The sequence below is a fragment of the Pteronotus mesoamericanus genome, unplaced genomic scaffold, assembly GCF_021234165.1.
Source record: "Pteronotus mesoamericanus isolate MK-2021 breed Mesoamerican mustached bat unplaced genomic scaffold, CSHL_Meso_final contig_90, whole genome shotgun sequence".
NCBI lineage: Eukaryota > Metazoa > Chordata > Mammalia > Chiroptera > Mormoopidae > Pteronotus > Pteronotus mesoamericanus.
Genome location: NW_026555277.1, coordinates 20352611 through 20365003, shown reverse-complemented (window position 1 = coordinate 20365003; position 12393 = coordinate 20352611). Strand labels below are relative to the sequence as shown.

General features: G+C 34.6%; 1 protein-coding gene across 36 annotated transcripts in view; it reads left to right on the top strand.

The window, feature by feature from the left end:
• ABI2 (abl interactor 2) overlaps nt 1-12393 on the top strand; it is a 108417-nt gene that overhangs the window by 35673 nt on the left and 60351 nt on the right. For all 36 annotated transcript variants that reach the window (XM_054585798.1, XM_054585789.1, XM_054585816.1 and 33 more), the window contains exon 2: nt 6640-6807. In XM_054585798.1, the coding sequence (XP_054441773.1) occupies nt 6640-6807 (168 nt within the window). The remainder of the gene's footprint in view (nt 1-6639; nt 6808-12393) is intronic.

Here is a 12393-nt window from a genome sequence, read left to right as displayed (position 1 = left end):
ATATTGATCAGAATCAATTGGAGACCTTTTGGTTTTTGAGATGATGCCCAGTCAACTGAGCCACACCGGCTGGGGCTGGTTACTTAATTTTAAATTAATTAAAACCAAATTTAAAATTCAGTTTTACATTTCTCCTATCTTTCACGTGCTCCATAGCCACATGTGCTTAGTGACTGTCATGCTGAATAGCATAGATTTGAGTTTTTCCAACATTGCAGTTTTATTGGATGTCCACTTTAAAAGAAACCTTCCTTAAGCGTACCCCTTTACTTCTGATTTCCTCTGTCCAGAAGCACTTTCAACTTGTATCTGTTTCTTCTGATGTTTATCTACATATGTTCATGCTCGTGTCCAAATTTTTTCTACTATGTCAAATGACTTTGCTTTCTTACACTTCTCATCTTCTCAAAATAATTTTTACCAATTTTGGATTTATTCAGTGTGTTCATTCTATGTATTTAAATATCGATGGCTGAAGCATACAGGGGACTGTGATTATACTTCTAAATCAAAGTTTTCTCCCTAAGAGCTAATAATGACTTTATTTTTGGCTAGCTATCTGTAATAAATGTGTCTATAATAAATCTTTAAACTCTTTTGGATGTATAAATCTTATGTCAACATACTAAAACATATCAATAATCTATCAGTTATCAGAGACTGTGGAGAGTCTGAAATTCAACCCTATCTGGGACTAACAGGTTAGCCACAGTTTTATGGCTGATGTGGCAGAAGACAAGAGACACCTGGGTTAGAGATGTAGGGCTTTATTACTCACTGGAATAGCATTAGCCAGAATACCAGCCTTTTCTTGCACTTTACATGTCTCCCAAACCCCAATTTTCAGTGTGATATGAAGAGTGCCAGGTGAAACTTGCTTATGTATTGGGTTGTATTACTGGGATGGGGAGGAAGCCTGAATTTAGGGGCTCTGAATCTTTTATTTTGGTGAGTAAGCATGCCTGCCCTTCGCTCCAGAGGGACATGTCCTTTCTGTTTTCTAAGGCTGTTTTCCATCCTTGAACAGATAGTCTGGAACAAGGCATCCGGTGCCTCTGCTTCCACAATGTACAGAAATGCAGAATGCCAATGGAGAATTGTCTCAATGTTAGTTTTTTTTCTACTGGCAGAAGACATATTTCTTGGAGCCCTTTGCCATCTTCTCCAATCTGGATTACTAATATTTTAGTCCTGCAGCACAGTTCTCTTCAGAAATTTCCTTTGCTATTAGTTTTCCCCTTCCCTTTGCCTCTTTGATATAGATCCTTTATTTCTGTTTCCCATGCTTCCTTCTTCCTTAGCTTTCTGTTTTGAGGATGCATATCCTCCAGTGCTTCCTGAGGAAAAAAATACATGGACTTTTTTAAAAAAATTGACATTTTGTATGCTGAAAATTTTATTCAACTTTCACCAGATGAATAGGTTGACTAGCCAAAGAATTACAGGTTGGAAATAATTCTCTCGTATTGTGAAGGCATTCTTCAAATTTCCTCATTTTCTACTAGCTTTTGGTGTTGCTTTTGAGAAGTCAAGTGCCATTTTGATTCCCGATTCTTTGTATATTATCTTTCCCCCTCTTCTTGTCTGGAAGCTTGTAGAATCATGTATTCCTCATGAGATTCTTTGCTGTGGGTCTTTTTTTCATTAATCGTGCTAATAATCATGTGATGAGTACATTTAGTAGACATTTATATTCTTTAGCACTGGAAAGTTAACTTGTATGATTTTGATGGTTGTTTCTGTTCTGTTTTCTCTTTCTTGTATTTTTATTGGTCAGATTTGGACCTTTTGGATTGAGCCTCTGAAAATGATTTTGTTTTTATATTTTAAAAATGCAGTTATTTCAAAAAAATTTTTAATCTTTTTTTGTCAGGTAGTAGAATAGCAGTAGTTTGCTTACATTTTGCCTGTCTTTTAGGGGAGAAGCAGGCATCTGGAATGTTTTTAAAAGGTAAATGAGTAAAGGTGAGCTTGTCTGCTTTTAAAAAGCAAGTTTCATGCCAGATAGACTAAATTTTTTCCTAATCTAAAATAGGTACTATTATAAAACTTGTGATTTGCCACTTTTTAGATAAGCATGTATATAGTTCAGTCTAAAATGACCTACTTCCAAATCTGTTCCAAAAAAGAATCATAGTATTTTATAGTTGAAACTGACATCATGATCTAGTTTTTCAAAGTAACATGTAGTAACTGAGTCCTTGAGAGTATCTGACTTATTGACAGCCAGATAAGATAGTAGAGCTTGAGTAAGAACCCAAATGCCCTGACTTTTCTATTCTCATTATTTCCTAGAAACTCCACTTTTGTTTTAGTTATAGGTTTTCCCAAAGTGGTCAACCATAATCTCAGCAAATAATTTTATTTTCTGACTGTCAAACAGATTAGTCTGTGATCACTTGCCTTATTTCTAAAGTAACTCTTTTCTTTCCTCTTTGGCTTTCCTCTGACACTTTAGGTGTGGAGGTGAATGCCTCAGCTGTTTGCAGTTAGCCTATACATAGCTCACCTAGGCAGATGACGCAGCAACTTCACTATTTTAAAGGTGCTGTATTTTTGAGAATTGAAGCCGGTATACATTAAACTATTAAAAGGAACACTTTTAAGTGTTTTAGGATTCTTTGACTTCAGGTGACAAAAACTCAGTTTGAACAAACTTAACAATAATGTGAATTTACTAGTTATTAATTAAATGATGTAAAAAAGCAGGAATGACCAGGATCGAGGTCTCTGTCTGTCTGTCTGTCTGTCTCTCATTTCTACATCTTTCTGCATTCTGGCTTCATCCTTCCATATTAGCATACTCCATGCACTGTGAGACATCCTTACATGTGTTTCAGACCTCATGTATCTGAGATAAGAGAAAAAGAAAGTTCTCCCTTTTGGAATTAGTTTGAAAAATCGAGGGAGGTTTCTGTGTCGTGGTCCTGTTTCTTGAACAAACTCACTCTGACCTAGACTGGGCAAAAGGATTGGAGTTGGCCTTGTATAAGTCAGATGCTGGGTATGTGGTGGGAAAGAGTTGTTTTTTTCCCCTTTTTAATCAAGATGAAGGAATATTTCTTAGACAAAAATGTGATCCAGTATATTAGGTGAAATAAAGGTTTTTATAAAGATCACCTTCAGTCTTTTTACATATGCCTTTATATTTCCCTCAGTTATACATGAATTTATAATGTTTTTGAATTCCCAAGTTGGTACATGAATTTTGTCTTAACTACATTTTCACTTAATTTTGTATGAGTGACATCTTAATTTTATCAGTGAAGCATCTCCAAATCACATCTGTGATGGAAAACCGTGTTGGGAAGGTTCTTCTAGCAGTCTTGTCTCATTTATAATTGTTTCATAATAAAGATCGTAAGGAGTTTGTTTTCAATCTTAAGTTTCTGCCTATTTCTTTTCTTGCATTGAGAAGTGGTGGTGGTGGGGGGGGCATAGACAGGCAGCTTCCTAACTTGGGTTTTTATCCTGTATCCACAGAAAAATTTTAGAATGTTCTGCCTGCAGTTTCTCTCATTTGTAGAATCCTCAAAGATTCTAAATTGTACTTTGCTTTCTCTGAAAGAATTACTATTTTTCATCCACGTAGTTAAAATAATATATAGACTATAGTCTAAAATATGTGTGTGTGTGTATACACATATCTATATATATTTTGACACTATCTTTTATATACATATAAAGGTAGGTATTTAGAAATTGAAGCAATTTTACACTACAGCAGTTGTCAGTTTGCTGTGCAGTCTCTTTAGCTTGTGTTAGGATTTTAAGAAAACTTTTAAATGATTTGCATTACTTTGTAAGGTCATGAATGACAAACGTTTTAGGTTCACAACAAAATCGAAATGAAAGTACAGAAGTTTCAACATTCCCATCAGGGTGGTATATTTGTTACAATTGATTAACCTCCGTTAACACATCATTGTCACCCAAAGCCCACAGTTTACTTTAGGGTCCACTTTTGGTGTGTACACTCCATGGATTTTGACAAATGTATAATGAAATGCATTCTTCATTATGATATCCTATAGAATTATTTTTACTGACCTAAAAATCTCCTGTAGTCCACCTATTTATCCTTCCCCGGACCAGTTTTTTACTGTCTCCATGGTCTTGCTTTATCCAGAATGTCGTGTCGTTGCACTTAACATAGTGTGTAGTCTTTTCAGATTGGCTTCTTTCACTTAGTGATAGACATTTAAGGTTCCTCCATGTCTTTTCATGGCTTGATAACTCATTTCTTTTCTTTAATATTTTATTTATTTTTCTTTTGACAGGGGAAGGGAGGGAGAACGATAGGTAGAGAAACATCTCTGTGTAGTTGCCTCTCATGCGCCTCCTACTGGGGACCTGACCTGCAACCCAGGCACGTGCCCTAGACTGGGAATCAAACCGGTGACCCTTTGATTCGCAGGCTGGCACTCAGTCCGCTGAGCCACACCAGCTAGGGCATAACTCGTTTCTTTTTACTGTTGAATAGTATTCCATTGTATGATATATACTGTCACCTACTGAGAGCATCTTGGTTGTTTCCAGGTTTTGGCAATTATGAATTAAGCAGCTGTAAACAGTCATGTGGACATAAATTCAGAATATTTCTCTATCTTATTTAATACAGAAGAATTATGCCCTAAACACCTGCTTCATGGTGACCTACATCAATGTTTTAAGTCTTTATACATTTTATGTTATGGGAAAAGTAAATATACGTGAAATCCACCTCTCATATCTTTGATGTGGCAACAGTCAGCCATAAGATTTCACATATACACTAGGAATAAAGACATAGTATGAAGTGATTTAATATTAATATTATATTTGCTTTTCAGTCAGTCTTAAGTATTGTCAATATAAGAAAGGATACATTGAAAATAATTACATCTATCCAGATATTCATCCCCTTGATCCTTTGAAGCATACTAATAAATTGTTTTAATTTTGGATTATTCTCTATAATACTCTGATTTAGAATAATATCTAGAAAGTGTTAATGAGTTACCATTTTCTACTGTGAATTTAAGAAAAGTTACTGATTTTTTTCTGGTGTGTTCAGCTTTTTACCTGTTAGGATGGAGTGGTGACTTCCCAGCTCCCTGTATACATAACCAGACTCTGGAAGTCTGTATGGTGTTTTATTTATCTTCAATCAAATTCAGTTTTAACTCTGTTTTTAAGTCAAGTGTTGATAAGACTGAGATTATTGAGGATCATAATAGAGTAGATAAAAAGCTAATAGAGTGATGCTTAACTCTTTTCAAATTAAATGATATTATTTGATCGTTTTGTTAACTGTTGCTTCTTCAGTTTTTCTCCCCCTGGAAAAACTTACTCTGTAGGGTTGTTGATTCTGACCCCTAAAGTGTGTGGGAAAGATGAAACTGGGACATGGTGGACTTTGAATAGTTAATAACCATTCAAAGAGATACTGACAGTTGTTACATATAATGATTTGTAGTTTTAGAAAGTAATTTTATATTCACTATCTTATTTGAGTTTCACAGCTACTTAGAGTGATTGATACAGAGGTTTGTTTGCTCTGCTTTGTAATTGAGAAATTGAGAAACTGTCTCTTGTACAGGTTAGCATGTTTTAGTAAATAGTAGAACTGACATTAAGAAAAAAGGTTTCTGGTTCAGAGGCTTGTGTACTTTCTCCTGAATCATAGCGTTCTATAGAACTAGGGCAAGAAGATAGTGTTTGCCAGTTAGTAGCATAGCATATGTATCTTTACCATTGCTTTGAATTTTGACTTTGGAAATAATCACTATTTACTGTCTACGCTCTGATTTTCAAGTAGATTTTAAAGACTTGGCAATTTATATCCCATAGAGTTATAACACTTAAAATGCTTGGAAAGAAAGGGTCTTTTCATTATTATTTTTATTTATTATGATATTACCATTTTAATGTACTTTATCATTTTTTATTTATTAACATTATCATTAATTTTTAGAAGATTTTATTTCTTTCTTTGCCAGGTGGGGAGGGGGAAGGGAGGAGAAAGAGAGGGAAAGAAACATCAACGTACAAGGGAGGCATCAATGGGTTGCCTCCCGTACTCCCCCCAACTCGTGCTGGCCTGCAACCCAGGTGTGTGCCCTGACTAGGAATCAAGCTGGCGACCTTTTAGTTCACAGGTTGGCACTCAGTCTACTGAGCCACACTAGCTATGGCCATGTCATTGTTATTTTAATCAGACATTATATTAAAGCCACATTTCACATGTTAAAATGGAAGGAGAAGGGGAATTCAGGGAAATAGAAAAAGTAGGCCGGAATTTATACATTCAAATGAATGCTACCTTTCTTAACAGTGACCTTGGGAAGCTATATATACTAGCTGCCTTTGCTCAAAGTATCCATTGGATCTTGTATTTTAAATCATGGCTTCATGATTTTATTTGCATCTGTACAGATGTATATATTCAGCATGAAAGACGTATCTGTTCAACATGAAAATATTAGTGAACTTAGTAGTTTAGTTGTTGGATTTACATTATACCAATAATTAGTTTTGAAAACATTTTTAGGTAGTGTATGTAGGCTGAACAGCAGAATTGTTTTTATGAGTATTATTGTTGATTATATTGATAGAATGGGTTATCTTTGGATTAATGATTGTTTTTTTTCCCCCTAGTCAGCAGATAAGCAGCGAGCCCTAGAAGAAACCAAAGCCTATACCACCCAGTCCTTAGCAAGTGTTGCCTATCTGATAAATACCTTGGCGAACAATGTACTGCAGATGCTGGATATCCAGGCATCCCAGCTACGAAGGATGGAATCTTCAATCAATCACATTTCACAAGTGAGACCACACTATTTTCCTATTTTGTTTTGAGGAACACTTAATAAACACAGGCAATCTGTGATGCTGGCAGTCTTTATTATGTGAGCTAACTCATGTATGAGTTAGAAAATACAAACTCATTATTACAAAATCAGCGTTTTATTTTTTCTATCTTGTTGTGGAGTGATTATCTTCCCTGTGATTTTGGTGGGGAAGTAACTTGTAATGGTTTCTATTAAAACTCAGTTGTCATGTTAAAGTAATCAACCTTGAGGCCCTGGCTGGATGGTTCAGTTGGTAGGAGCATTGTCCTGTATACCAAAAGGTTGCGGGTTGGATTCCTGGTCAGGGCACATACCTAGGTTGCATGTTCGATCCCTGGTCATGGTGCATATGGGAGGCAATCAGTGTTTCTCTCTCTCTCCCTCTCCAAAAATCAATAAACATATCCTTGAAAGAGGATTTAAAAAAAAAAAAAAAAAAAAAAAAAAGAACAGAAAATCAGCCCTGTGGTGAAAATTTGTCTCATTTCTTCCAACTTTTTGCAAATCACACTTTTTATTATCTTTTTAAAAATATAAATGTGATAGCTGTTGGTAGGATTTTTTGTTTACCAGCATGGTACCATACCTAAATAACAGAAAAGAATAATCTAAGTAACCTTATAAAATTACCTTTATATAGAACTTTTAAAAAATCAGTACTCTACTTTTTTATTGTAAAAGTCATGCTCACTAGTATAGAGAGAAAGAGAAATAAACATACAAACAAACCATTTGCTTACTACTCAAGCTTTTCATTATAACTGTTTTGATAGATTTTTTCCAATACTTTTTTCTTTTAAATAGTTTTAAAAATGTAGTTGTGATTGTATTATGATTAGAATTTAGGGTTCTGCTTTTTTACTATTACAACAAACATCTTTCCATGATTTCATAAGCTCTTCATAAACATTTTCAGTGACTGCATACTGTTGTACGTATATATCATAGCTTTCCTAACCATTTCTATTATTTTGAGGCCGTTTAAAATAATTCTGCAATGAGAAGCCAATTTGTAATTGCAAAATGCACTTTTCATAACATTAAGAAAAAAAAAAGATTTTGATCTGTTTATCCTTTATGACATCTTTTCAGCTTTTTTATTTTAGCACTCATCATTTGAATAGCTTGGGTAGTAATCAACACCCTTAATAATCCTCATGCGAGGATGTGTTTTTTTTTAATTCTTTTAGAGAGAGAGGAAGGAATGAGACAGACACACACATTGATCATTTGCCTCCTGTACCTGCACTCTAGGTATGTGCCCTTACCGAGAATTGAACCCACAAGCTTTTGGTGTATAGAATGGTGCTCCAAGCAGCCTAGCTACCTTGTGAGGGCCAACACCCTTTTTAGATCCAGATAATTAAAAAGAGCTTTAAAATGGGCATATTGTCTTAAATTATCTTTTAAAATATATCTTTAGAGTTTAGGATGCTTCTGACATTGAGTAATCCAACAAGTTTTCAAATTCTAAAGTTTAATTTGTGAAAGTAAATCAACTATAGGTCAGATAATTGAATCAGATAAAGATTTCAGTTATATTTGTGTTATAAGAAAATTCATCAGATTGATTTAGAGGAATCTCTTATTTAATATTATTTAATTTTAAATCTGAATTTGCCACTATAAGGATTTCTTTCACCCATATAAACTTCTATAGACACCGAGTAATTTATTGTAGGTTGTATTGCCATGTCTCTTAAACAAAACAATACACAACAAAACCAAAAACCCAGAAAACAACAGCAAAGAATTTGTGAGTTTTAATGAGTGAGAGGTAAAATTCATTCTGAAAAGTAGAAACAGTAAGTGTAATTTTAAATGATTAAGTATGTGATCAAATCGTTTTCTATAGAAGGAGGGATATTGACTAATAATCTGATTTCATAATTTCAAAGTTATACTTGAGAGATTTAAAGTTTCTGCATGGTTAAAGTCTTAGCAAAGGGCCCAAAAAGATATTAAGAAGGAACTGCAAATGTGGAAGAGAAATAATATATAATAGTTTCTAAAAAGGAGGGACAATTTTTTATAGTTTGTGGGAGTAGGAGAGATTGTGGGGGTAAATGATGACAACAAGCACATGACAATGAAAGATAATCATCTATTTCCTGATTAGAATCCAGTATTTATTTGGTAGAGAAATGTAGCATTAAGAAGGAAGGTGAATAAGTCTACTTTAGGTTGTAATTATGTGTATTAATTCATCTAATGAGAAAAATTTTTTGAGTATCACATAAATTTATATTTAATTTATATGGTCCAATTAGTACTATCTTTTAAAGCTATTCTACTGGATTAAATAAAGCACAGTAGAGATGAATGGATAGAGATTAGTAGGTCAGAAATAACAGGGGCCTGAGTCAGAGCTGTCAAGCATACAAGTATGTTGACATCTTCATCTGGAGTTGAGTGTTTGGGAGGCAATATCTGAAGAGGTAAGGGATCTATAACTGTATAGCAGCTGTTAAGTTTATACAAAACAGTATGTTGGGTGAGGGATTGAATAGGAAAAATGAGCAGATGGAGGCTATATTTATGGAATAAGAAAATTTTTAAAACATGTATTTTTTTAACATTTGTCTTAAGGATTGAAATTTTTTCAATTATATTTAATGCACAGATAGAATTCTTTATTTATTTTTAAAGATTTTAAAAAATTATTTTTATAGAGAAGGGAAGGGAAAGAGAAAGAGAGGGAGAGAAACATCAATCTGCTGCCTCTTGCACACACCCACTGGGGACCTGGCCTGCAATCCAGGCATGTGTCCCAACTGGGAATCGAACTGGTGATGGTGACTCCTTGGTTTGCAGTATGATGCCCAACCCACTGAGCCACACTAGCCAGGGCGAATTCTTTGTTTTAAAAGTCAAGTGAACGTTAAAAATATTGGATGCTCTTTAGACTGAAAGATTATTCTATAGTTTTTAAGAGAAAATATTTTCTGTTTATAAAGCAAATACTCAGTAAATATTCTAAAGCAAGGATTGGCAAACTTCTTCCATAAAGGGACAGATAAGCCCTTTCTGGTATGGCTCAATGGATTGAGTGTTGTCCTACAAACCGAAAGGTCACTAGTTTTATTCCCCCGTCAGGGAACGTACCTAGGTGGCAGGCCAGGTCCTTCGCTGGGGGCACATGAGAAGTAGCTGATCCATGTTTCTCTCATGCATCGATGTTTCTCTCCCTCTCTTTCTCCCTCTCTCTAAAATACATAAATAAGTAAAATCTTAAAAAAAAAAAGGGGTGGGGACAGATAATATTTTAGGCTTTCTGGGCCACATGTGGTCTCCTATTGTTCTTTGTATATGTATGTTTTTAAACAACTGTTTATTTACTAATTTTTAAAAAAGATTTTATTTATTTTTAGAGAGAGGGGAAGGGAGGAAGAGAGGGAGAGAAGCATCAGTGTGTGGTTATGCACGCCCGCTACTGGGGACCTGGCCCACATACCAGGCATGTGCCCTGACTGGAAATCGGACCTGTGACCATTTGGTTTGTAGGCTGACCATTTGGTTTGTAGGGCAGCACTCAATCAACTGACCCACACCAGCCATGGCTAAACAACTTTAAAAATGTAAAAAACCATTCTTAGCTTGTGGGCCTTATAAAAAAGCAGACTTGGGCCAGATTTGGCATGTAGGCTGTAGTTTTCAGGTTCTTGCTCTAATATATTTTTTTCCCCAAATGCTTGGTACTTAAAAACTTATTACTATTATACTTTATTAAAAACATTATTATGTATTTAGAGGGAACCAGAAGGTTCTTAAGATATCTCGAGATTAGATTTTTTTTTTTTTGCAATTTGGGCAAAATGTTTGGAGAATTTGGAGATCAGAATGAGTTGAAGAAGCAAAGAAGTGAAGCTTTAGTCAGGTCAAAGATGAGACCACATGCTTTTTGGAATGGTAGTACGCGTCAAGAGTTATCATAAGGGTTGTCTGGAAGAGTGGTTCAGGACCAGCTGATATTATATATCTGAGCTATTTGATTTCTTTTCTTATCAGTATCCCTTTCCTATCTCCTTACCACATTTCAGCCTCCTAGTGCTCTAGCTCTGTTCTCCATTTTAGGGGAAAGGAGCACTGAGTAGGATTGGGAGGGAGGAAGGCAGGGGATCTGGGTTTCACCATGGTTCTTCAGCTGACTTGGGTGGCATTTGGCTTCTTTGAACTTCACTTTTCTTACGTGTAAAATGATAGGACTGATTAGATGGTTTCTGAGCTTTCTTCTATCTTGAATCTTTATTCTTCTGAGATTGCCAAAAATAATACTTGATTTGTATTTACTTTCTGTTCTGTTGGCTCTGCTGTTCACTTCAGTCTGTGCCCCCTGACATCAGCCATCTATCATTCTGCTATAACTGAACTATTTCCCTGAATTTGATTCTAAGGATGAGAATTCCATTGACCCTATCAACAACTATGCATCAGGGAAGAAATACTTAAAAAAAAAAAAAAGAAATAATAACTCATTCTTTAAATGTCAGACATTTTGAAATACAAGACAGAATTGATAATGAATATTTAGTATCAGATACCTTTTTTTACAAAAAGGGCAATATAGTATTAAGTAGTATACTAATTTATATTACACTCACCATGTCCATATGTAAGTACAGGCATACCGTATTTTATTGCACATTATTGCTTAAAAAACCCCCAAACAAACCCACATTGAAGGTTTGTGGCAACCTTGTATCATCAAGCAAGTCTATCAGTGTTATTTTTCCATGTAGGCTCAGACAATGATTAGTATTTTTTTTTTAGTAATAAAGTATTTTTTTAACTAAGTTTGTACATTGTAGATATAATGCTGTTGCACACATAATAAACTTCAGTATAGTGTAAACATACTTAATATATGAACTGGGAAACCAAAAAATTCATGTGACTCACTTTATTGTGATACTCCCTTTTTATGGTGGTCTGGAACTGAACCTGTAATATCTCTGAGGTATGCCTGTAGTAGGATAGGTTCTTGATGTGGTTTACCTTAGGTATTTTAAGGATCATAAATTTTAAAGAAATTCCATCTCTAGCTTTCTTGCTGTTACATCAGTTCTTTGGAAGCATATTTTTAGAAAGCTAACTGAAATTTTAATCTTCAACTGAGATTAGAAGTTAATTAACATGGAATATTTTCAAGAAAATATAGTTACCAGAGCAAACATGTAATTTTACTGAATACTTGTACAAGTACACATAACTACTTTTAAGTTAGTTTAGCATTATAAGTAAGAATGAATGCTATTTACTGTGTCCATAATTTTGTGTCCATTTATGGTAAGTTTAAAAAAAGGCTAATAGAACATGATTCAAAGTAAAGTTCTTATAAACTTGTAAACTAAAATTTTTTAGAGTCAGTCCCATCTCTTCTCTCAACTACTGAAAACAGTCAATAAACTCTGTGTTCAGTTTATCATAACTCAGAAGAATATTATGGGAGGTCAAAAGGCAGTATAAATTAAAGGGTAGTATTTCTCCCTTCCTCCTAAATGCTGACTAGATTGGGCTAGGTGTTCAAGTAGTTAGCAAGTAGCAAGTAAAGGAGATTGAA